General features: G+C 42.5%; 1 protein-coding gene across 4 annotated transcripts; it reads right to left on the bottom strand.

The window, feature by feature from the left end:
- Positions 1-1,081: 1,081 nt before the first annotated feature.
- Positions 1,082-26,513, bottom strand: LOC124043779 (villin-1-like). 4 transcript variants are annotated; one of them, XM_046362732.1, is made up of 21 exons: positions 26,218-26,232; positions 23,304-23,408; positions 18,127-18,235; positions 17,630-17,704; positions 17,316-17,512; positions 13,718-13,826; positions 10,997-11,107; positions 10,419-10,627; positions 10,038-10,116; positions 6,443-6,541; positions 5,932-6,085; positions 5,755-5,855; positions 5,508-5,645; positions 5,147-5,305; positions 4,755-4,934; positions 4,471-4,616; positions 4,130-4,274; positions 3,007-3,195; positions 2,731-2,799; positions 2,255-2,407; positions 1,082-2,112 (listed from the first exon to the last, which is right to left on the bottom strand). In XM_046362732.1, exons 3-21 carry the CDS (start codon positions 18,205-18,207, stop codon positions 1,999-2,001), a joined length of 2,508 nt encoding a protein of 835 aa, XP_046218688.1. In that variant the 5' UTR covers positions 18,208-18,235; positions 23,304-23,408; positions 26,218-26,232; the 3' UTR covers positions 1,082-1,998. The 4 variants fall into 4 exon arrangements, with proteins under 4 accessions (XP_046218688.1, XP_046218689.1, XP_046218691.1 ...); XM_046362733.1 differs by lacking the exon at positions 23,304-23,408 and having other exon boundaries at positions 26,218-26,513; XM_046362735.1 differs by lacking the exons at positions 23,304-23,408; positions 26,218-26,232 and adding an exon at positions 26,061-26,206.
- Between the last annotated feature and the right edge of the window lie 266 nt (positions 26,514-26,779).

Here is a 26,779-nt window from a genome sequence, read left to right as displayed (position 1 = left end):
TAGTATATTACTCGCTGATGTTCAGTCTCTGGACAATAAAGTAAACGAGCTAAGTGCGAGGATCTCCTTCTAGAGAGAAATCAGGGACAGTAACATACACTGCCCTATCCCCTCTGGACAAGAGGAATACCCACGTATACCTATGCTGTTCATTGACTATAGTTCAGCCTTCAACACCATAGTACCCTCCAAGCTTATCATTAAGATCGGGCCCTGGGTCGGAATCCCGCCTTGTGCAACTGGGTCCTTGACTTTCTGACGCGCCCCCCCCCCCCCCCCCCCCCCAGGTGGTGAAGGTAGGAACCAACACCTCCACTTCGCTGATCCTCAACACATGGGCCCTACAAGTGTGAGTGCTCAACCCCCTCCTGTACTCCCTGTTCACCCAGGACTGCATGGCCACTCACGCCTCAATCATCAAGTTTGCAGACGATTACCAACAATAACGAGTCAGGGCCCTCACCTCTCCCTCAACATCAACAAAACGAAGAAGCTGATTGTGGACTTCAGGAAACAGCAGAGGGAGCATGCCCCATCCACATTGACGGGACCGCAGTGGAGAAGGTGGAAAGCTTCAAGTTCCTTTGCGCACACATCACTGACAATATGAAATGTTCCACCCACACAGACAGTGTGGTGAAGAAGGCGCAACAGCGCCTCTTCAACCTCAGGAGGCTGGAGAAATGAGTCTTGGCCCCTAAATTTGACAGTTTCAATAGTAGGCCTACCTTAGCCTACTTGCACAGTACAGGGGTTGGCCTGACTGTGAAAGACCGATATGGGATTTAGCATTCAGTTCATGCAGAGTGTATGTCAACTAACCACGTTTCCATCCACAGCTTTTATACAAGTAACGGCAGGAGTTGGAATCGGTTCAGGGAACAGAACAGAGGAACAGATTATAAGAGGAACAGAATCTGAACTGGAAACTAAAGTGATTTATACTGTTATGGAACAGAACTGTTTTTGAAAAGCATGGGAACCCGGTTAGTAACTGTATTTTACCACGATTTGCTATTTCATTTCACATCCAGTTTGAGTTATTATGATTTGCTGAAGGTATTGAACTTACACAAAGTGTGGAATATTATCTTTATTGACTGCCATTCAGCATGGCATCCGAAGGGTCTTAATATCAAGACATATTAATCTGTGTTTATCCAACATAGCAAAAAACGAAATATCGCAGTAGTTATCCCCATTTAACAATCTTGAATTTCATTGATACATTAGATCTAAACATTTATATTATAAAGCATATGAAGTAACTCATCTTTATATTTCTGCACTACAACACATAACTAAGCCCTTGCGGCCCTCTGAATATTGGCATTACAAAGAAACATTTTAGACACATTTTCAATGTTAATAAGGCTCATTGTGAAAATAAAGTATAGAACCAATATCCTCTCTTGCTTAGTCTTAAATGCTTGACATCTACATTACATATCCAGGTAGATTTCGGTGACACAAGTAGCAATTCAGGGGAAAAGTGCTGCTTATTGTGCCTATGATAAATCTCAGATAACAAAACGTATATAATTATTCCTATCCCCTACACTTTTCTTCTCCATAACTTGATTGTTTAAATTACAACAGCAACATTTCAGAAACAAACAAAAAAAAGCCTAAGGCACAGTCATTTGATAACCAACCTACTGTTGGTTAACTGAGAATGTGTGAATTGCCTAATTTTGTCACCGCAAAAAAGCAGTGCCAGTGTTCGCCATGTCTGATATTCTTCCTATACTTTTGTTTTAGTGGATCTAATTTGGAATGATACAAAGTCCACGCAGGGGCAATATGTTTGGAGCTTAAGGATGCACAAATAACGGTGCAAATTCAAGATAGAGAATTAAGATGTATAGTTCTTGCATTCCAACCTCCCTATGAAATAGATTCCCAAAGGAGTATTTGAGGAGATACCGTGTGATTTGACGACAGCACGCTGCTATTTTACGCTGTCAAAATGAGACCTGAGGTGCAGATATTCTTCTCCTAGAATAGACCCTTCTCCTTCTTCAGATTCTGCTGCTTCCAGGTGGGCATGGAGTAGAACTCTACCCGGGACACACCCAGGATCAGAGCAAAGTCAGCATTGGACAGATACTCCTGGAAAAGATTGAGGTATGGTATAGTACATGTTAAAATAGATGAGTGACTGACAGAGGACATTAATCAGGAATTTAGCTGACAACTACACTGAAGTACAGACTGGCAAGAGACCAATCATGGAGATCCATTGTTATTTTACCTCCTTCTTGGTGGGGTCAACCCCATCGGGCAGGTCCTCTGTCTGGCGGTTCAACAGCTTGTCTGCAGGGAAGGTGGCCCCCACGGTGGGGGACAGCAGTGGTTCTCCAATGCTCTTGGAGTTCTTTTGAGTAGAGTTGGATGTGCTTCTGTCCTGTAGCCATAAACAGACAACAGACCATTCATTTAACCAGAGCAGAAAATCATATCTGACTGTTGTTTCTATAACAATACAATCATTTCTTTGGATTTGACTTGCCTAGGTTAGAACACCTGGTCAAATGGTGGCTAGACCTTTGGGAACTTCGTTGGTGGACATTTTTTTCGAATGCATATTAACATGAACACGTAAATACTGTATATTTCCTTTGGATTGCATACTGTACGTTGCACTGTGCATTTGTACAGAATGTTTACATGAGAACTGTTTCGTAAATCAGGTGACGTGAGTGGGCTTGAGAGAGATTAGAGACTCACCACGGTGATCTGGATGATGTCGCTGGCGTCCCCAAGCTCAGCCTTCAACTCCTGGTAGGATTTCCCTCCCTGTAGATATACAAAGCAAAGCAGCTTGTTTAATTCAATTTTTTGTGCCCTGAGTGAAGAGACTTTGGTAACACTACCTGAAGCCAAGCGGTGAAATGCATCATTATGCAGTTAGAACGTATTGTTAGGCTTGTCATACGTATTTGACCCTCTTACAATATGTATTATAATCTCATAATTATCCTGACTACAAAGCATGCTACATACACTCCACATGTGTGGGTCCCAGGCGTGGAACCAGCCTGTGAAGGTGGGAGGCTCAAAGCCCTGTTTGACCAGCACGATGGGGGTGTCCACATTTCGACCCCCTGGGTGGGTCCTCAGGTACTCATGTGCCGTGGGGACCACATTCTCCTTCTCTATTTGATTAGCTCCATTGCCCAACCACAGGAACACCTGAGGAGGAAGAGGACCTCCTGTGTTTTAAAAGAACCAAACTTCCAGATTGTAGATTGATGGTAGTGCTGAGCGATTAACTGAAATGTCTTTAAAAAATTTTTTTTTTTTTAAACAACTAATTGACTGACAGCGGTTCAATTATTTGAATTCCCTTTTGTTCGTTTTTTTTTCTGTGAGGTCAATGCGCACATTGCACAGTTTCTCTAGAGATAAATCAGATCTAGCCTCAACTCTACGATGCAGTAGGGAGTTGAAGTTTCCGACAGTCCAATAATCTATCTAGTATAGTACACAAAGTGTGATAACTAACTACAATGACCATAATCTTTTCTGGTCTGTGTTTCTTTTAGCCTGATACGGAAGGGACAATGCGCAATCGTGAGGGCATATAGAGAGCAGCTGTTGTTTCGCGAGGCATCTACCTGAAAATACATTATCAAAGTGATTTATAGTTGGCATTCAGCAGTCATAAAAGTATGCCTTATTTTCTTTGAAGATGTACAAAATAGTGATTTTGTCAGACAGCATAGGCAGCAGCGCTATAGAGATGAGATGATGACTTGGAATGAAATAATAAAGTCCTCAAATAAAACATAGGTAATATACACTTCAACTGAAATATTTTATGAAGTTATGTGAATAAATTATGGTTAATAAGGGAATACGCAGTAATGAGCAGTCACTAGCATCACTGAACTTTTATTCATTGTTCTGTTCTTTGTTACAGCATTCAAATAATCGAAAACCGTGATTATTTCTTAATAATCGAACTGAAACCAAACCAACCCCAAAAAGCACTAATCGCTCAGCACTAATTGATAGAGACGACCAAAGGACCGTACAGTAGTATCCTGCCTGAAGACCAAACTGAAACAACGGGGAAACACAGCACATCCGTTTGGATTCCAGGGTTAAAAATACAGGTATTCACCATATCCCAGATGTCCAGCAGCATGATGTCATCTTCGTCCAGGTCGTCCTGGTTAAAGTTGGTGACCTCCATGGCCAGGAAGCGGCCTGTCTGATTGGAGCACTCGAAGAGACGTGGGGTGATGTTGTTGTGCTCTTCCTGAAGCCTTGGTATAGAGACCACAGATGACCCAGGCAGAAGGCATCAGACGTGGATGTCATTATTCAGTTACATTGTACTAGACAGTGTTTTGCTGTCTAGTACAATGGGTTTATGAATACATTTAATTTCAACCCGCTAACTGAGTTCAGTCGAATAGGACCCTTAGGGAACTATAAAAACCAAGGGATGAAGTGTGGTACCTCTTGCTGTTGGCATACTGGGTCTTGCCTCCCAGATTTACCCAGAAGTTAGCCGTCTCCTGACCCTCTGCGATTACATGTTTTTCCCTCCTGGAGATGATGTCTGCCAGGGATTTGCCCATCTCTCGCTCATCACCACAACACCCCTGCAAGGGATAAGAGTCATACCTGTCGCATAACTAGGTACAGCCCTTGTACTCTCCTCATCAGTGTTTAACTGGAGAACTGTTACATTGTCAAACCTGGATTATGTGTTTATGGAATTTCTCTGAAATGGTGCTTACCTTTCCGTACCACAGATAGCAGCAAGTGTCAGTGCTGAGCACAAAGACGTCGTTGGAGTTGAGGGACGAGGAGCGTGCTGGCACTTCGATGGCGCGGGTGTTGAACTCGTTGGTGCCGTGGATGTGGAAGAGACGAACCGCCGGCTGGACATGTGCAGAGTTGGCCCTGGAGCTCCCCTCCTGCAAACCATGATTACAATCTTGATGATGAGCTAGGATAACATTCATGGTGAGATTCCAATCACCAGGATGGAACCAGATGATGTCAAACATAATTTGGACTTTTTTAATTTGTCTCGTAATTGAATAAGATCTATGTGGTCTCATATTTCAGTTACCTCTTGTAAGATGACATTTGAAATCCCTTACCATGAATACCATGAAGCGCCTACCTCATAGACCACCATCTTGCCCTTGAATATGGCCATGAGGTGGAGTGGTTCTTTCCCCATGGGCACTCGGACCTGAACTGGCTCACCGTTGTACTGCTGGTCGATGTTCACGGCTTGGAAAGCAGAGGCAGCCAGCTCACCGGTGGTTGCATGGCGACCCTACATTGTACACATCAAACACACCATAGTTTCTGTACATTTCTGCATAAGGTTGCATGGAAAGCAAGCAAGCCTAAGTCATGGAATTAAGCTCTGCTCATATAAAATATTTCTGGTATTATCAAAGCTTGATTGCCAGGCATCACAGAGAGCTATGCCTATAATGCCAAAGAGGGAATGTTGGATAGTAGGGTGTTCTGACCTGCCATATGTATAGTATGTAGTGACTCCTGTTGCTGACTTCATATTTGTAGAGGATGAGATAGCAGTCGCCTCCATAGAAGTGGCCCAACCACTTCCTGTCCACAGGCACCAGTTCACTGTCCTCTAACCTCCACACCTGATTGGAGAAAAATGGGAAGTGTTGATTTCCATTGGATATACAGTTTAAAGGGGAGGATTATGAATAATTATTTTGTCAAAGCTAGTTATTACAGGTTGTTACCAACCTCTGCTTCGCCTGTTCCGTCATCGACCATTTTCTGCTGGGCAGCCACGTCAGGCCTTGCATGCATGGAAGTAGCATCAAACTTGATCTGCTCGACCTTGGCTGCATTGTCAAGAAAAAACATTTAGAGATACTAATTTTGGCTCAATCAGTGTTTTTTTGTGTGTGACTTGCTCACCAATTTTGCCTGGACTGTTTGTGGTTCCCATCCCCACAGTCTGACCCTTCACGCTCCACCTCTGGAACAGCTGCTTGAACACGGCAGACTCGGCCCCATCATTCACCGTCTCGACGTAGGTGGAGATAGGGTAGCCCTTCGCCTTCTTGTATGCCTAGAATTACAAGATGCTTTTTAGTTGAATACAGAGGGTTCCTAAAATATCACTCCCCTCCGTTTTTTAAAAGTATTCTTAAATTAGGTTGGTAAAGAGTTATGGGTGTCAGAGAGAGTTGAATTGGTAAGTGATTGTGTGTATCTGTGATCCAGGACCGGAAGACGTGTTTCAGGTATCCAGGTGATTTTTAGGGTTAACTTGTTGAAGTAACTGGTATCTGGGTTGTACAAAAAGGGGGGAGGAGGTGATATTTTAAGACCCCCCCCCCTGTATTTAACTAAAAAGCATCCAGGGGACAGCAAAGGGATATCAAAAGCATTGTGAAACTAAAATGTGTCAAGAGGTGCAGCTCACTTCTGCTTTATCCAAAGACTTGGACCGTTCTGTCTTGGAAGCTTTCTTTCCTTTCCAGATAAAGATCCTTATACCACCTTGATCCAACAGATAGCAATCCTGTGAAATTAGTTCATTTAGATTAGATAATGTTTCACTTAATAGAATATAATTTATTGATACCTCTACCGCCAACTAAAGAGGTTTACTGTTTGCCTAAATGAGTGTCAGCACTGCATTATTCATTGCTGCACAACTCTTGTGTGGCATAGTCAGAATATCTGTAACCATTCTAAAAGATTCAGCCCACTGGGCACACTACGACACTTCAAGGTGGCCATTTTGGTCAAATTCACCCACTCAAAAAGACAACCATCGAAAAGCACAACCAAATTCCAATTGGAAAACAATGTCAGATCATTTGTATTTATACAACAACTTAATGTGTTATCACTGTGCTTCATATAATAACACAACCTAACCACCTGGATTGCATTTTAATATTACATTTAATGCAGTGGTAGCTGGTGGCATTTTAAATGGGTAGGAGGGGCTCATAATAATGGCTGGAACGGAATCAATGGAACGGAATCAAACACATGGAACACCTGGTTTCCAATTGTTTGATACCATTCCATTGTTTATTTTATTTGACCTTTATTTAACCAGGCAAGTCAGTTAAAAACACATTCTTATTTTCAATGATGGCCTGGGAACAGTGGGTTCACGGGCAGAACGACAGATTTGTACCTTGTCAGCTCGGGGGTTTGAACTCGCAACCTTCCGGTTACTAGTCAAATGCTCTAACCACTAGGCTACGCTGCCGCCCCATTCACTGCACGCCCTTGCCACTGTTTCGGTAAAAAGCTGAGGGATGGGGCTGGAGAAATGTAACCAGTCTCAAATTCATAGACAGAGCTATGAATACTAACATGATAGTTTTACCTATGTTTTGTGGCTAGACAGTACAGTGTTTGTTTACATTTACTTGGTTTACAAACATTGGAGTAAAACAAGCTTATGTTCGAGTTTCTGATTGGGTATGACAGTTGAACGAAGCTAAAAGTTGTATTCTTCAAGAATCAATGGGTAAATACAGTTGATGTCGGAGGTTCACATACACTTAGGTTGGAGTCATTAAAACTCCACAAATGTCTTGTTAACTAACTATAGTTCTGGCAAGTCGGTTAGGACATCTACTTTGTGCATGACAAGTAATTTTCCAAACAATTGTTTACAGACAGATTATTTCACTTATAATTAACTGTATCACAATTCCAGTGGGTCAGAAGTTTACATACACTGAGTTGAATGTGCCTTTAAAACAGCTTGGAAAATTCCAGAAAATGACATCATGGCTTTCGAAGCTTCTGATAGGCTAATTGACATAATTTGAGTCAATTGGAGGTGTACCTGTGGATGTATTTCAAGGCCTACCTTCAAACTCAGTGCCTCTTTGCATGACATCATGGGAAAATCAAAAGAAATCAGCCAAGACCTCAGAAAAATTGTGTAGACCACAAGTCTGGTTCATCCTTGGGAGCAATTTCCAAACGCCTGAAGGTACCACGTTCAACAATAATACGCAAGTTTAAACACCATGGGACCACGCAACTGTCATACCGCTCAGGAAGGAGATGCATTCTGTCTCCTAGAGGTGAACATACTTTGGTGCGAAAAGTGCATATCAATCCCAGAACAACAGCAAAGGACCTTGTGAAGATGCTCGAGGAAACAGGTGGAAAAGTATCTATCCACAGTAAAACGTCCTATATTGACATACAACAAGAAATAAGCCACTGCTCCAAAACTGCCATAAAAAAGCCATACCACAGGTTTGACACAGGTACCATAGGTAAACACTTATTTTTACTGCTCTAATTACGTTGATAACAAGTTTATAATAGCAATAAGGCACCTCGGGGGTTTCTGATATGGCCAATACACCACGGCTAAGAGGATATCCTTATCATTTTCTCATTCTTTTATGAGCCTGATCATTTTATTATGCTTAAGCTCAGTCAATATGATTTCATGGCGCACGCCCACATACTTTAAAATGTGGATAAAAGTGCTGAAATAACAGTGTAATATGCAGAAAGCAACAGGAAACAAGATGGCAATGACCAGATAAGAAAGTGGTAATAATCTGTTAATAGTTAGTATGTAGCTGTGGAAACAACAGGGTAACGACCGGAATTTAACAGGAAACAACAGGGAAATAAGACGGCAACAACCAGATACAAACGTGGTATACAGAAGACAGACCTATTTGGTAAAAGACCAAGTCCATATTATGGCAAGAACAGCTCAAATAAGCCACAAGAAACAACAGTCCCATCATTACTTTAAGACATGAAGTCAGTGAATTCGGAACATTTCTTTGAAAGTTTCTTCAAGTGCAGCCGCAAAAACCATCAAGCGCTATGATGAAACTGGCTCTCACGAGGACAGCCACAGGAAAGGAAGACCCAGAGTTACCTCTGCTGCAGAGGATACGTTCATTAGAGTTAACTGCACCTCAGATTGCAGCCCAAATAAACACACACCTCTCAACATCAACTGTTCAGAGGAGACCGCGTGAATCAGGCCGTCATGGTCGAATTGCTGCAAAGAAACCACTGCTCAAGGACACTAATAATAAGAAGAGACTTGCTTGGACCAAGAAAAACGAGCAATAGACATTAGACCGGTGGAAATCTGTCCTTTGGTCTGATGAGTCCAAGTTTGAGATTTTTGGTTCCAACCGCCATGTCTTTGTGAGACGCAGAGTAGGTGAACAGAGGATCTCTGCATGTGTAGTTCCCACCATGAAGCATGGAGGAAGCGGTGTTGGGGTGTTTTACTGGTGACACTGTCAGTGATTTATCTAAAATTCAAGGCCCACTTAACCAGCATGGCTACCACAGCATTCTGCAGTGATACGCCATCCCATCTGGTTTGCGCTTAGTCCCACTATCATTTGTTTTTCAACAGGACAATGATTCAACACACCTCAAAGCTGTGTAAGGGCTATTAGCCCAAGAATGAGAGTGATGGAGCGCTGCATCAGATGACCTGGCCTCCACAACCACCCAACCTCAACCCAATTGAAATGATTTGTGATGAGTTGGACTGCAGAGTGAAGGAAAAGCAGCCAACAAGTGCTCATCATATGTAGGAACTCCTTCAAGAGAGTTGGAAAAGCAATCCTCATGAAGCTGGTTGAGAGAATGCCAAGAGTGTGCAAAGTTGACATCAAGGCAAAGGGTGTGTACTTTGAAGAATCTAAAATATATTTAAGATTTGTGACTACATGATTCATTATGTGTTATTTTATAGTTTTGATGTCTTCACTATTATTCTACAATGTAGAAAATAGTAAAAGTATTAGAAAACCCTTCAATGAGTAGGTGTGTCCAAACTTTTGACTGGTACTGTAAGTATTTAGCAGCTACAAGCAAACTATTAATGGGTTATTAGTTCGTATCTGGTCGTTGCTGCCTTATTTCCCTGTTGTTTCCTATTACTTTCCGGACATTACCCTGTTATTTCAGCACTGAAAACTAAAGTGCCACCAAAACCCTTCCCCTTTAACATGCTCCCTCCCCTTTCCATGATTGACAAGGAGTCTGACCTCGTGATTCAACAGGTCCTGAGATAGAGGCTTCACTGCTACCTCCTGCACCACAAGGTTCCCCTGGGCATCTGAGATACTGCACAGAACAAACATAATTCTGTTATTTTTCACAATAATTCTATAATAATGAGAAGCGTGCCAACCGGGTAACATACTGCATGATGGCTAACTCTCACTAGCTAGTTCACATCTGCTACAGTATATGTCTATGACAGGTCATACGAGGTTATAATGTCTATGACAGGTCATACAAGATTATAATGTCTGAAATGTCAGTCATAAGAGTTTATAATGTCTATGACAGGTCACGAAGCAGCTATAATGTCTATGACAGGTCCTAAGGAGGTTATAAACATCCCTGAAGTGGTCAACACTCACTGGAAGAGCTTGACGCTGGACCTCAGCTTCTGGTCGACCACGTCATCAGACGCGATGCTGTCCCTGATGTCTCGTCTCGTCTCTCCCAGGTGCTGCTTCATCAGCTTCATGGCCTCCTCGGAAGACTTCTCGTCATCACCTTCCACCACGCTAACCTGCGCCCGCCCCCCTCTTTCCCTGTCGCGGATGTCCTTGGCTAGAGTCATTCCCTGCAAAGAACAACATCCCCGACAACATCAACCTTACAGAACGGTCGACATTCACAATTGTTCTACCCCACTGAGCCATTGGAACCACAATCCAGTCTTCATTTTATGCTTTTCCATGCTGTAAGGGCTAGGTTTATAGGCAGAGGTCTTCCTACTTAGGGGCCTTGTTTGAATCCTTAAAAAATGCACCCTTCCTCACTTCTCTTCCTCGTGGTTATCACTGATCTGATATGCCTGGAGGTGTGAAGGCAATGTAGTTTGACCCATGATTTCACCTATCACACATTCATTATGCACCAAAGTTTAAAAACTACAAAAACTAAAAGTGCCACCCCTCCACTTTTTCACTGGTATAGAATGCCTCCTTACCTTGAGTCTTTCCATACGGTTGCTCTTGGGTCCATTCCACTGGATGATGAGGTTGCCCAGGTCAAGTAGGAACACATCCCCCTTGTTAAAGCTGCTCCAGCTCATGTCCACCTGTGCTCAAGGATGGATGGATGGATGGATGGATGGTGATGGAAAAGGTGATGGATGGGGAAGGAAAGGACTCACAGATTAATTTCATTATAACATTCCCTGAATTTGATTAACAATATGATTACAAACAGCAACAGGAAGGAACCACTTACTAGGGAGATTGAGGCTTTTACTCGATGCTGACGTGGTTATATCAAGTAACGTAGGGGGTACAGAGGCACATGCCTCCTCATATTTGTCCTGTTTTTACATTTTCAGATGTTAAATTCATGACTAAACGTAATTTCTAAGCCCATGCTTTATCATTATTATTTACTAAATGATTGGTCAGAGGTATTTGGCAGAGGGAGCACAGTAACTGGATCAGGCAAAGAGTATCCCCCCTATTCTCCCTAGTAAGTGGTTCCTTCCAAGGTGCTCAGAGCAAAGAGATGCTTAGTCAGGTCACTAGATACTTTAGTCACTAGTGAGTGCCCTTATCGTCAGTGGAGGAGGAGAGAGGGAGTGACATACACATAGCGTTTTACTTGATTTTAGCTGACAAGAGGTATGCTTGTAAATGAATTTTCTCAATTTATGTAGCCTATTGATTCCTTCTTGATGAATAGGTCAAATTGAAATGTTGTTTCTCATTAATACTAGCCACCTAGCAATTTTCTGAAGTTGGTTTCAGCTAATCAGCTAAATAGGTTCCCAATCTCCCAACCTCATAACTATCAATTATGATACCAATGTAAACTCATAACACTTCTTAATCAATCAATGTGCATGACAATTGAATGACAATTGAACTGTTAAAGAGGTAAGCTAAGATAAGTTATCAAGAAAGGAAATATATACAGTGCATTCAGAAAGTATTCAGACCCCCTACACAATACCCCATAATGGCAAAGCAAAAACAGTTTTTTTTCAAAATTAAAAATACAAATCTGAAAAACCTTATTTGCATAAGTAATTCTGATTTTGAAAGGAACACATCTGTCTTTATAAGGTCCCATAGTTGAAAGTGCATGTTAGAGAAAAAATCAAGGCATGAGGTCGAAGGAATTGTCCGTAGAGCTCTGAGACAGGATTGTGTCGAGGTACAGATATGAGGAAGGGTACCAAAAATGGTCTGTCTCATTGAAGATCCCCAAGAACACAGTGGCCTTCACCATTTTTAAAAGTAAGAAGTTTGGAACCACCTAGACTCTTCCTAGAGCTGGCCGCCCGGCCAAACTGAGCAATCTGGGGAGAAGGGCCATGGTCAGGGAGGTGACGAAGAACCCGATGGACACTGACCAAGCTCCAGAGTTTCTCTGTGGAGATGGGAGAACCTTCCAGGAGGACAACCCTCTCTGCAGCAGTCAATCAGACCTTTATGGTAGAGTGGCCAGACGGAAACCACTCATCAGTAAAAGGCACATGACAGCTCGCTTAGAGCAAAAAGGCTCTCAGACCATGAGAATCAAGATTCTCTGGTCTGATGAATGCCAAGTACCACGTCAGGAAGAAACCTGACACCATCCCAACGGTAAAGCATGGTGGTGGCAGTATCACGCTGTGGGGATGTTTTTAGCGGCAGGGACTGGAAGACTAGTCAGGATCGAGGGAAAGATGAACGGAGCAAAGTATAGTGAGATCCTTGATGAAAACCTGCTCCAGAGAGCTCAGGACCTCAGACTGGGGTGAAGATTCTTCTTCAAACAGGACAATGACCCTAAGCACACAGCCAAGATAACGCAGGAGTGGCTTCGGGACAAGTCTCTGAATATCCTTGAGTGGCCCAGCCAGAACCTGGACTTTAACCCCTGAAATAGCTGTGCTATCGACACACCCCATCCAACCTGACAGAGGTTGAGAGGATCTGCAGAGAAGAATGGGAGAAACTCCCTGAATACAGGTGTGCCAAGCTTGGAGCGTCATACCCAAGAAGACCTGAGGCTGTAATCGCTGCCAAAGGTGCTTCAACAAAGTACAGAGTGTAAATGTTATATTTCAGTTTTTGCTTTGTCGCCATGGGGTATTGTGTGTAGATTGATGAAGAGAAAAAAAATATTTGGTCAATTTTAGAATAAGGCTGTGTTCATGTGTTTGAAAAATGCTAAATTAATCAACCCCCCTCCGTCCTTTGTGTCCCTTCTCAAATAATGGGTGTATGACGCACCCGATTGATACTGTAGGTTTTTAACGGTAAATTGCACTGATGTGTCGACCAACATTCTCTTTAAGGGTTAGAGATCTCTAAGGGTTAACAATTTTTCCTTATAAGACATTGTACTCAGCTTTCACAATTAGTAGTACATTTACCTTGGGATGATCATAAAGACACATAAGTGTGAATTCTTGACAGTCTTTAAATGTGATTATGCCAGTTGTAGAGGAGCTACACAGAGGCAGTCAGTGGCACAGCAAATGTGACTAATCATTTATGTACTTGAACCCAAGAGTTTCTGCATCTCTTCTGAGGTGAGGTGTGGAGAGCTGTTTCTAGTCCAGTAGAATTGAAGAAGGCAATATAGTAAATGAAGAAGACATTAGTCAAGGGCAGAGCCGAGGCTGTGTGAAGGTAATATATTCCACTAGGGATATATTGGCTTGAGTTGGGGCTACATCTGTGAGCTTTCTCACCTCTCCAGCCACCACATGCTTCCTTCCCTTGACATGGAGCAGGCGGCAGATGTTGTAAGTGTTGGTCTCCACCTGCTTCATCCCAGACGCCACGCCGCCACTCTTGTAGCTGAGGAAAAACACGCACAACGAGTGCTGTCAGATGACAGCCATCAATGATGGTTTTGAAAGCTGTCGTTATGTGAAATTAATGCCAGGATAGGGGTCAATTTGGATTGATGTCAGTAAATTCTGGAAGTAAACTGAAATTCGAAATAAATAATTGAAAAATAGGCATATATTTTCAATGACTTCTCAATAGAATGGATAAACTATTTATTACATTTTTTTTAAATTAAAAATTCAACTCAGTTCCTGAATTGACTGGCTTCAATTTAAATTGAACCCTGCTGAATACCATTGCATATTAGGTACGTCAGCTTGCGTTCTGGTTCTGAAGTTATTTATGTTGCGCTGTACCACTCTGACTTCACTCCACCCTACATACTCTTCTGCCTGACCATTATGCTTTTTTTCAGAAGCCAGAATGCAGAAGTGATGGTTATGTTAACTTCCTCAACAGTGTTTTATTTTATTTTATCCTGCCTGCTGTAGTAACATCCTCTCTGACCATCAGTTGCGATGCAATTTAAGATTAGATAAAGAAACACTACAAGAGGAAACAGCCTTTGCTGTAGAGGGGAGGGGGCTATATAATATCACTACAATCTACAGGAACTGCCAAGAACGCCAACATGAAGTTTCTTAATAGGGTGTTTGGCCAGAACAGCTTCAATGCGCCTTGGCATAGATTCTACAAGTGTCTGGAAGTCTATTGGAGGGATGCGACACAATTCTGCCACGAGAAACGTTGTCTCAGGTGCTGCTCCAAAATCTCCCATAAGTGTTCACTTGGGTTGCGATCTGGTGACTGAGACACACACACCTTGTAAACCCCCTATGCTCATTTGAGACCCCTCTTTCAAAGGCGCTCCAGCACTTCTTTCCGTGCGGCAGCACAGAGAACAGTCTATGACTGTAATACCTACATTAGCTCGCCTGGTAGGAAGGTGCAATTAGGCAGCTTGCTGCTGGGCATCCTTTTGTAGTCTGTAATCATTTGCAAGCACTGACATACCCGACGAGCGTGGGAGCTGGTGTAGTAGGGATTCAATGTTAGTCTTGATGATTTGCCTCTTTGATGATTCGTCTGAGGGAATAGCGGGATTTCTTATAAGCATTCGGGTTAGAGTCCTGCTCCTTGAAAGTGGCAGCTCTACCCTTTAGCTTAGTGTGGATGTTACCTGTAATCTATGGCTTCTGGTTGGGGTATGTATGTACGGTCACTGTGGGGACAATGTCATTAATGCAATTCATGATGAAGCTGGTGACTGCTGTGGTATACTCCTCAATGCCATCCCAGAACAAAAAACAGTCCTGTAACTTAGCATCTGCATCAGCTGACCACTTCCGTATTGAGCGAGTCACTGGTGCTTCCTGCTTTAGTTTTTGCTTGCAAGCAGGAATCAGGAGGATAGAATTATGGTCAGATTTCTCAAATGGAGGGCGAGAGAAAGCTTTGTAAGCGTCTCTGTGTGTGGAGTAAAGGTGGTCTAGAGGTTTTTTCCCACCTGGTTGCACATGTAACATGCTGGTAGAAAATAGTTTTCCTGCATTAAAGTCCACGACAACTAGGAGCACTGCTTCTGGAGGAGCATTTTCTTGTTTGCTCATGACTTTATATAGCTCGATGAGTGCGGTCTTAGTGCCAGCATCGGTTTGTGGTGGTAAATAGACAGCTATGAAAAATATAGATGAAAACACTCTTAGTAAATAATGTGGTCTACAGCTTATCATGAGATACTCCACCTCAGGTAAGCAAAACCTTAAAACCTTCGCGCACCAGCTGTTATTGACAAATAGACACAGACTGCCACCCCTTGTATTACCGGAGGCTGCTGTTCTGTCTTGCTGATGCACAGAAAAACCAGCCAATTGTATATTATCCATGTAAGATATTGCAGTTTTTAATGTCCTGTTGGTAGGATAGACTTGACCAGAGCTCATCCAGTTTATTCTCCAATGATTGCACGTTGGCCAATAGGGCGGATGGTCCCCCGTATCTGCATCTTATATTAATGAGAATGAAGGGGATTTGGGCCTGGTCCGGTATCTGAAGTAAATCCTTTGCGTCCGACTCGTTAAATATTTTTTTTTCATCCATTTAGAGGTGAGTAATCGCTGTTCTGATACCCAGAAGTTATTTTTTTTTGTCATAAGAGACGGTGGTAGAAACATTATGTACAAAATAAGTTACAAACAACACAAAAAAACACACAAAATAGCACAATTGGTTAGGAGCCCGTAAAACGGCAGCCATCTCCTCCGGCACCATTCCTTACGCACTAGTGATGAAGTCAATCTCTCCTCCACTTTGAGCCATGAGAGATTGACATGCATATTATTAATGTTAGCTCTTCATGTACATTTCAGGGCCAGACATGCTGCCCTGTTCGGATCCAATTGTAATGTTCCTAAGTCCCTCTTTGTGGCCCCTGATTACACGACTGAACAGTAGTCCAGATGCAACAAATTAGGGCCTGTAGGACCTGCCCTGTTGATAGTGTTGTTTAGAATGGGGAGTAGTGCTTTATTATGGACAGACTTCTACCCATCTTAGCTACTGTTGTATGAACATGTTTGACCATGACATTTTACAATCCAGGGTTACTCCAAGCAGTTTATAGTTACCTCAATTTGCTCAATTTCCACATTAGTCATTACAATATTTAGTTGAGGTTTAGGGTGTAATGACTGATTTGTCCCAAATACAATGCTTTTAGTTTTTGAAATATTTAGGACTAACTTATTCCTTGCCACCAATTCTAAAACTAACGGCAGCTCTTTTGTTAAATGTTGCAGTCATTTCAGTCGCTGTAGTAACTGACGTGTATAGTGTTGAGTCATCTGCCTACATAGACACACTGGCTTTACTCAAAGCCAGCTGTATGTCGTAAATAAAGATTGAAAAAGGCAAGGGACCTAGATAGTTGCCCTGGGGAATTCCTGATTCTAACTGGATTATGTTATAAATCCAAAAATCTGAAATGTGTCCTCCTAAAGATTTGCTCACAGCAGTGAGGACAAAAGCAGTATCTTTGCACATACTGTTGGTTGCAGCATCGCTGATGTTGGTAGCAATACATTGTAGTTCCAGCCAAGTCAGGTTGTAGGGGAAAAGCAGCAGAGAATACAGCAACAATAACCGTGGGACAAGGGCTAACTGTGTTGTGTACTGTGTTCAAGCTGTTTGTGGAAAACCCTGCTAGTTTGACAATGATAGCTCCCAGCTAGGCTAGTAGCTAGCTTCGGCAATCCCAGGGCAGATGGTAGGGGTCACAAAATCAAAAAGTATATAAATTAAACTTTTGCAAGGAAATACTGTCACAAATTTACACAAACATTAAACCGAGGTCTCTTGTTCAGTGTTCAATATACGTCGCACTCTGATGATGTGTGAATAATGAGTTGAAGGAACTGAAGTTGTTTGTCTATAAATAGTTTGACATGACATATTATCCATACAGTAGACTGGTGCAGTTTGTTGTACATCACTCACATGATGCCCTTTTTGAAGTATCCACGAAAGGTGTCGCTCTCATAGCCCTGTGCCTCACGGTGCTGCACAGCCATGCCTCCCAGGTGCTCGTCCATCATAGTGGTGTAGATGGCCGCCGTCCCCTGCTCGTCATGGGAGGTGGCCTTTCCCAGCCAATAGTGGAGGTCGTAGGTGAACGAGCTACGCATCTTATTGGTCTACGGGATCAGACAGAAATATGTTACTGGGATGTCACTTTGTGTATTTTGTCCGTATAGGACACTTTTTAGGAGTAGGTTTGAATACGCCAACATAATGTTACATTGATTACTTACGTATAGAACGACATAGCTGTCACCTTCATAGAATTGTCCATATGCTTTAGAAGAGAAGGGCACCATCTCCATGTCCTGACCAATAGGCAAATATGAACAAGTTCAATAGCATTTAAGGTCCTTGGTGTGAAAAAGTTTAGATTAAGAGCCTAACTTGGAATGGCATTGACATGTTAGACGTTTGTTCTGCTATCATATTCTTTACACACTCTTAGAAAAAAAGGGTTCCAAAATGGTTCTTCGGCCCTCCCCATAGTAGAACCCTTTTGGGTTCCAGGTATAACCCTTTTGGGTTCCATGTAGAATCCTGTGGAAAAGGTTCCACATGGACCCCATAATGGTTCTTCCTGGAACCAAAAGGGTTATACTTGAACCAAAAAAGGGTTCTTCAAAGGGTTCTCTTATGGGGACAGCCAAATATTTATTTTAGGTTCTAGGTAGCACTTTTTTTTCTAAGTGTGTAGTGATGACAAAATATATATGTTCTGGTGTCTCACCTCTATCCTCCATATCTGCAGCCCTGGTGTGGTTTTATTGAGGACTTTTGCAACTTGGGTTTTGACCTGCATCTGTGGCATGGTGCCAGATTCAGCTTAGAAAAGATACCTAGAAGGAAAGGGGGGGGTGTATGTGAGTCATTGCGGGGTTACTATGTCTTAATGGAACTAGCTAACCTGAATTAATTTATTTTGTATACACATTCAGTACTATTCCATATCATGACACAGAGAACTTAGAAAAAATGGCCATGGTGGCGAAGTAAATATGGGGCAGCAGGGTAGCCTAGTGGTTAGAGCGTAACCAAAGGTTGCAAGTTCAAACCCCCGAGCTGACAAGGTACAAATCTGTCGTTCTGCCCCTGAACAAGCAGTTAACCCACTGTTCCTAGGCCGTCATTGAAAATAAGAATTTGTTCTTAACTGACTTGCCTAGTTAAATAAAGGTTAAGAAAAAAAAATACAATATAGCAAGTAAAACACTGGAATGGTTGATTTGCAGTGGAAGAATGTGCAAAGTAGAGATAGAAATAATGGGGTGCAAAGGAGCAAAAATAAATAAATAACTACAGTAGGGGAAGGGGTAGTTGTTTAGGCTAAATTATAGATGGGCTATGTACAGGTGCAGTAATCTGTGAGCTGCTCTGACAGCTGGTGCTGGTGTTGACCCGCATATCTTTGAGTTGTTCATTTGCTGAGTCAATGATGTCACCTCAGTAGATTATTTCATTTTCTGTCTCAGGTCACAGAATGGTAATGGGAGTATACTGCTCAAGACTATCTCACTATGTGCTCATTGTACTGTCAAAAGCAGGGTGGGACCCTTCTCGAATTAACCACTTATTTTGAAGAAACCATTGCAGGAGAATTGTAAACAGTTGGCCACATTGAAGGAAGTGAAAGCCTCAGTACTGCCCAAATGTTACCACATCCTTGAACACATACAGCAGTCTCCAATTTCCTGAGTGCCAAAACACATGGTGCCGCCTTACAACGGTGTCTATAATGGTTATACTGCTATGGTCTCATGGCTTATTTGACTCATTACAATCTATCTCAAAACTGAAAATGCATCTAAAGTGTGTTTCATGTAACAGTCTATTCCATTGCACAGCATAAATTAAGGGATTGACACATTCGGTTTTGTCATTTAGTTGGTACATTTTTGCTGCGAGCCGAAGCCAAGTTCTTATGATAGCCAAGTTCTTCTCTATGAATCTAAGAGAGTATGGAGAACAATGACTTTATGAAGGCTTTAAACCTTTAGGACCGGTATCTCAGACACAGATTAGGCTAAAACCGAATCTCTGTTAACCATGAAGTAAACGATTGCGTAATTTTGTCATCTGCACACAATCTGATCACGAGACATCAGGCTAAGCCTGGTCCTGAACAAATAAAATATTTCAATAGAAATTTGGCACAGAGCATGTATTTTTGTCCCGGACTAGCCTATGTTTAATCTGTATTTAAATGTCCACTGTGAAAAGCCTTGAGTTGAATATCAGATAGATATAATCCCCAACAACATATAGGAACAAAACGTCCACATAACAGGACTACTATCCAACCCTTCTTTGGACACTGTGTTAACAAACCTCCAGACGAGCTTCAATGCCATACATCTCTCCTTCCGTGGCCTCCAACTGCTCTTAAATGCAAGTAAAACTAAACGCATGCTATTCAACCGATTGCTGCCTGCACCTGCCCGCCCGGTTCTGACTTAGAATATGTGGACAACTACAAATACCTAGGTGTCTGGTTAGACTGTAAACTCTCCTTCCAGACTCACATTAAGCATCTCCAATCCAAAATAAAATCCAGAATCAGCTTCCTATTTCGCAACCAAGCATCTTTCACTCATGCTGCCAAACACACCCTCGTAAAACTGACTATCCTACCGATCCTTGACTTCGGCGATGTCATTTACAAAATAGCCTCCAACACTCTACTCAGCAAATTGGAGGTAGTCTATCACAGTGCCATCCGTTTTGTCACCAAAGCCCCATATACTACCCACCACTGCGACCTATATGCTCTCGTTGGCTGGCCTTCGCGTCATATTCATCGCCAAACCCACTGGCTCCAGGTCATCTATAAGTCTTTACTAGGTAAAGCCCCACCTTATCTCAGCTTACTGGTCACCATAGCAGCACCCACCCATGGAGCAGGCGCTCCAGCAGGTATAGTTCACTAGTCACCCACAAAGCCAACGTCATATTGTAATTATTTCGCCACAATGGCCTATTTATTGCCTTACCTCCCTAATCTTTCTTCATTCGCACACACTGTATACACACTTTTCTATTATGTTATTAACTGTGCTTTTGTTTATTCTATGTGTAACTCTGTGTTGTTTGTGTCGCACTGCTTTGCTTTATCTTGGCCAGGTTGCAGTTGTAAATGAGATCTTGTTCTCAACTGGCCTACCTGGTTAAATAAAGGTGATTTTTACATTTAAAAAATAAATAAAACAAGAAATTGTCCCCATTGAAACCATCTTCCTATTGAGAGTATGAGGGCCAGCTGGAACAGTATGCTATGTGTGGCTGGCAGGCAGGCTGGCTGCTGATAGACCATAGAGGATGCATAGTTCAGTTTATGAGAAGTGGACCATGACGTGTTATTGTGCTGTGTTTGCTCTCTGCTCATTTCTTGTAACCGCAGACTTCCCAGCTGTCTCCATATGGCTGCTAAACCAAACAGCAGCCATTACTGAAACAGACTAAGGGCTCTATTCAATCAGATTCTGCGACTGGAAATCCAAAGGTAATTTCAGATTGAGCCAACATAAGCAGCGTTTACCTTGAACGCAGTCTCCACTAAAGCAGGAAAGCCACATTTCTCCGATGCAAATTGAATAGAGCCTTAAAATGTCTACCACTTTGTGTCCTTTGTAGCCCGAGTGTTTGTAAATCAATCAATCATATGCCCCACCCTACATCATTGGTACATTTACTGATGGGTATAACGCTCATAATTACAAAGACCCATGATAGGCTATTCACACATCCACTGCGAAACTAGACCTCCGGTTGGGTAAGCAGGACGTCAGGAGATGACTTCAAAATCCGCCACTAGGGGGAAACGGTGAGTGCTATTACAATAAAGTAGGCTTGGGTTTTGCTAGGGCATTGTGATCGGGATAGCAGGTGGGCGTAAACTGCGAGCTCCAGCTCTGAGGGTTACTTGTTCAATCCCAGTGCTAGGCACTCAATTGTTTTGGTTTGTTTGAACCCTATCCCAAAGCTTAACCCTTAACTATTGGAATTAATGCCTAAACTTAACCTTCGAAATGTGAAGCTTGTAGACAAGGGTTTGGACATCTGATTCTACAGTGAGATTCTGAGAGCTTGATGATTTACTCCTCCAGCAACTCATTCGTGTATGGTTGGTCCATGCTAGTGTGTGTACTGTATGTGTTTACTGTTTACATTTATACCACTGCTTAATCTATGTCCTCAAAAACATTATTACTATTATATTTAGTCTATTAGCATTTCCAATTGAGGATAAGTGAGACCAATGCACTCATAATTTGTCTTTCTACTTATGAACTAACCACAGTATAGATGCGTGTATGCTTATCATAAAACAATAACTTTGTGAGGAAAATAATTATCCTCTAACTGCTATTCAGAGGTCTGTTGATAGAGTAATACAATAATGGCTCATTGCAACCACACCTATATTCGCTGTGTCCTGATTGGATAATACTCTATGATGAAGGAGGGGCCTAACATTGGTTTAGTGACAGGTTGACAGAGGACACTCCTCCTCCCACATCCGTTCCCAGGCCAACCAACCATGAAATGAATCCCACTGATTTCCTCAACCCAGTTCAAAGGTGGAGATGGTTCATGATCGGTGAACTTTTATTGCACTGTGATAATCTTCCTGCCTGTGACCTCAAGGTCCCATAGCTTTACAGTTACTACCAACCCCTGACGTCAACCAAGCAGGGCAGCACCCTGTGGTATAATATTGACTGATATGGCCCCATCGGGTGAGGGTCTGGCATAGTGCCAAATGGCATCTCTCCTCTTACTAAGGTGATGTAGGGTAGTAGTGTTGTAGATCCCATCCCCATAATATAACATCTACACTACCTTTCAAATACTTGGGGTTACTTAGAAATGTTTTTGAAAGTAAAGCACATTTATCGTCCATTAAAATAACATCAAATTCATCAGAAGTACAGTGTAGGCCTTGTAAATGTTGTAAATGTCTATTGTAGGTGATTTGTAATGGAATATCTACATAGGCATACAGAGGACCATTATAAGCAACCAATTTCCACCTACAATAGTAGTTTACAACATTAACAATGTCTACACTGTATTCCTGATCAATTTTATGTTATTTTAATGGACAAACAAATAGCTTTTCTTTCAAAAACAAGGACATTTCTAAATGACCCCAAACTTTTGAACGGTAGTGTATATCCCCTCAACATGTGGACTTCAGTGAACTACAATAACTCATAGAACGTTAAGACACTGTCTCACCTGGTTGATCAGTCAAGTCCCCATTTTAAAAAAGCTGCACAAGTCTAATACCAAGTTTAATGGTCTGGAAATTGTTTGTGTGTGTAGACACGATACGTCCTATTTTTTTTAGCCCAAGCATTGCCTAATTTCTAAGGGACTGTGCCTGTGGTCATGCCCTAGTTGTCCTTGGTTTTGGTTCATTAGGTTGCTTCCTCCACCCTTCTCATGCCATCTACTAACATGTAAAAAATACATAGGAAAATTTGCACACAAATACTAGCTGTGAAATGGATCACAAAAGCTAAAAAAAAGTAGCCTACATGCATCTAATACAGCAACAACCATGTCACGGCATGAAGACCTTCACCATCGGTGCCCAAAATCTACAGTGATCCATCCTTTTTCAATGCGTCAAGCTGAAGTGTGTTAGGTCATTTAAATGTCTGTGTATCCTAATACCAATATAACATTTGCAGGTTGACACTTTCACTACTGTAGCCGATACCGGCATCTAACGCAGGTCAGCTTTCCTTAGCCTACCTCTCCAAGGCTCCACAGTAACCAAGTCAACATTTCACCTTAATTGTCTACATCAAGACAGAGCCTGTTCAACATAAACCCTCTTTTATCTTCGCGGAAACAAACAGGAACCGACCAATAGCTTGGTACGTTGTACAAAGGACTCACCTAATGTAGTGGAACCAGGAGTGGAGAGGAAAGGGTGAGATATGTCAGGATCTAGCAGGATCTTACCACCCCATTTACAGCACCTGCATTTTGCCCTCTCTCTCTCTAACACACACACACACACACACACACACACACACACACACACACACACACACACACACACACACACACACACACACACACACACACACACACACACACACACACACACACACACACACACACACACACACACACACACACTTGATTGTCCATTACCTCAGTGACCATATATGGCAAGCAGATGTGATATGCATACAGGTGTGTGTGCCTTCTCTCATCTAGTGCCGAGCGACCTTGTTCCTAGAAACAAGTGTTTAGTCCATAGCTGTCTCATTGTGTTTGTCCTCCTCATCAGTAGTGACTCATATTTACTTGTGGTCATCCCTCCCCTCCCTGCCCTTGTTTGTTTGCTGTTGAATATACATTTAGAGGAACACTTTATTTTAGGCTATAGAAAATTACCAGGTATTTCTATGGAAATTATTCTTAATTGCACAGTAATGACTTGTGTGTTACATGTTTGTTTTATCCCCAAACAATGGTGTTAAATTCTTTTGAAGAAAGTCCTAGAATGTACACAACACAATTTCCCCGTGAATACCATGAAAGCTAGCCGTATTGTGTTTGAGTTGGCTTTGGTCATCAATTAGTTTCAAACTGAACGTGTTGTATCAGTGAAATTCCCATTCAATAATAATGGAGTTGCTTGGTGATTTTGAGTTTGTTATAAGTATGGGTTGTTTCTGTGTATTATTGGTCTGTCTGTGGGTTTGGTCAGTAAAGGGAAGCACAATTAATCAATACGGCCCAGGGGGGTGTGGTATATGGTCAATATACCATACATCTGTCAGGTGGATGGATTATCTTGGCAAAGGAGAAATACTCACTAACAGGGATGTAAACAAATTTCTGCCCAAAATTTGAGAGAAATAAGCTTTTTGTGGGAACTCAAAGGGGTTCTGTATAGTACCTTTTGGTCATAAAAACAAAACAAACTGCCATTCCAACATGAACATGCAAGAGGACAGTGGCTGAACCAACACGCAAGTAGCCCACCAATAAACACATTATTTTTCAATGTATTAAGGTAAGCAAAGTTGATTATTTAATTCAAATATATGAAGCCAAAGTAATAAACTATTAGCTAGACGAAGTTCAACGTTATTACAATTTGAGCCTATTTGTAAGCTAGCTAGCTAATTTAGCTATATAAACCAAACATCTAGGCTACTTTAATTCGCTACTCTTTCAAATAAACATAATTATTTTAAATGGGATATGCCAAATAGAACTACAGACCCAGCCTGACATTGGCAATTAGGTAATTGCTAATTTATTTCAGTATTTCAGTGTGGAGACAGTTGAGGGGACTATACTTAATGAAGCCATTAGACGACTATTGCTGACTCAGAGGATGTATGTATAAATGATTTCTAATACATTATGTAAAATAAGTATCAGTGATTCAATAGCCTAGTTAATCATTACATGACTTTTAACACACACAATTTTGCTGTCTTGCATTAGCCCAGAACTACCAGAAGATCTCTCTTTTGGCTGCTGCTGACAACAACTGCATGTACACTGAGCAGAAAATATAAATGCAACATGTAAAGTGTTGGTCCCATGTTTCATGAGCTGAAATATAATATCCCAGAAATGTTCCATATGCACAAAAAGCTCTCTCTCTCTCTCTCTCTCTCTCCAAAATCTGGTCTGAAATGCACAAATGATTAACCCTTGTAGTTCCCCTCAGCTTTATGATGACCTGCGAATGTATACACACACGTCACACACACCACAACAATTTACAAACCCTAACCACTTACAGGCTAAGCATGATGTACAGTATGAACTACAGCTGAACCAAATATTGAATGAAGGCTGTTATTCAAGCCTTCTTGTTACCCTTCACTCAGCCAACCACTCTCTTCTCTCCCTCCTTGTCCTTCGTGGCCTCTCTGCCTGACCACTGTCCAAAAGATCAGACCACTATGGTCTGACTCTGTGTCATTTGGACCGGGTTGCCTTCGTTTCCCCGGGCCAAATGGATCTTCAAAGAACTTCACAAAGTTAAATGGACCATTCAAATTTGGCAAATGCTAAGTGGGAGGTGCACTACTACAGTGGGGAGCTGTTTGGTCCACTAATGGGCCGGACTTTTGTTCCCCTGAAGTCATGCAACAACTCAACACAGGAGCCCCTCAGAAACGCTGCTGATTAGAGAAGAGGGGCGGGCATGGGACAATTCAGAGCAAGACAGGTTACCGAAAGGTATCTACGGACTTGCCAACACTCAGAGGCACAGGCTACACGCGATGTACAGACATGCACGTACACATGCATACACCAACAAACAATAGGCTTCGTACAGAGACACAGAAACACTGCAGGCAGCGCCATATGTACGGTGCACTTCCCCTCAGCTTTGCAATGACCTGTGATTGCATACACACATCAGATAGACAGACAGACAGACACACACACGCAGTAGGCGCGTACAGAGACACAACATACAAACAATGCCAGTAGGGGCACACGAACAGTGCACACATGTAAGCAGGCTCAAAGAAACAGATGACCTTAAACATCCATACAAACGGACACACTAACACATCACACACAAACACGTGCTCACACCTGCTGACAGCTCTGAAGCCCTTAGGTGGAAAGTCAGCCCTAAGGGTTTGACTCCAGGTCTCGTTTACTCACGAAACAACCTTCTCCCTTTCGGAATTGGTGTCCAATCCACACTAAATCAAAGCCTGTTCCCAGCGTCGTGCACCACAAGCGCCGTGCACCACAACCCCCCTGGAAACACAAGGAAACAAACAAGGAGCATTCACCCGTCAAACACTGCTTCACCTACCTCAGTCAGGTGGAGGGTGTGTGTGTCTCCTTGACAGCGTCAGTGCGTCAGGCTCTCTCTCACAATCTCTCCCTCCACCTGCTGCTTGTGTCTCGGTGAACTTCAGCCCCTTGTGTACAGCCACTCCCTCTGCCTCCTCCAACTCATTAACCAACCTCTTGGTGCTGTGGTGGTGGTGCCTGGAAGTGAGCCAGCACCTCGGAGCTGCCTGTATCCCCTGTTGAGTGGCTGCCACTGGGTGCTCCTCTCCTGGGGCTGGGCTGGCGGACTCTCACCCTCCTTCCGTGGCTCTGGGTGAATGGTTAGTTCAGCTCCATGGCTCTCCCTTTGTGAAAGTGCTACAGAGTGTCGAAGGCCCTCAGAAGGGATAAGACCCAACCTCAACAATCACGCATAGGAGACCCAGCTCCCCCTACCTCTCTCCGTAGTTCCCTCTCCCGTCCCCCCCCCCCTCCCTGTCTCTAACACAATGGGCTGATCAGCTGGTAAGGCAAGGTTGCACAGGATTTTGAGCGCTTGGGAAGCTGCAGGTTGCAGAACTTTCTGTCTTGTGTAGATTTGA

This window comes from Oncorhynchus gorbuscha, linkage group LG09, assembly GCF_021184085.1.
Source record: "Oncorhynchus gorbuscha isolate QuinsamMale2020 ecotype Even-year linkage group LG09, OgorEven_v1.0, whole genome shotgun sequence".
In the NCBI taxonomy this organism is placed as follows: Eukaryota; Metazoa; Chordata; class Actinopteri; order Salmoniformes; family Salmonidae; genus Oncorhynchus; species Oncorhynchus gorbuscha.
This window is presented reverse-complemented; position numbering and strand designations above follow the sequence as displayed.

What these genes read in the sequence shown, in the direction of transcription:
- LOC124043779 (XM_046362733.1), bottom strand. Translation starts at nt 18,207, where the DNA reads ATGCCACAGATGCAGGTCAAAACCCAAGTTGCAAAAGTCCTCAATAAA. An exon ending in GCAAGATGGTGGTCTATGAG is followed by an intron (nt 4,935 to 5,146) that starts GTAGGCGCTTCA and finishes CATGGTTTGCAG; the next exon opens with GAGGGGAGCTCCAGGGCCAA. An exon ending in TTGACCCCACCAAGAAGGAG is followed by an intron (nt 2,113 to 2,254) that starts GTAAAATAACAA and finishes AATCTTTTCCAG; the next exon opens with GAGTATCTGTCCAATGCTGA.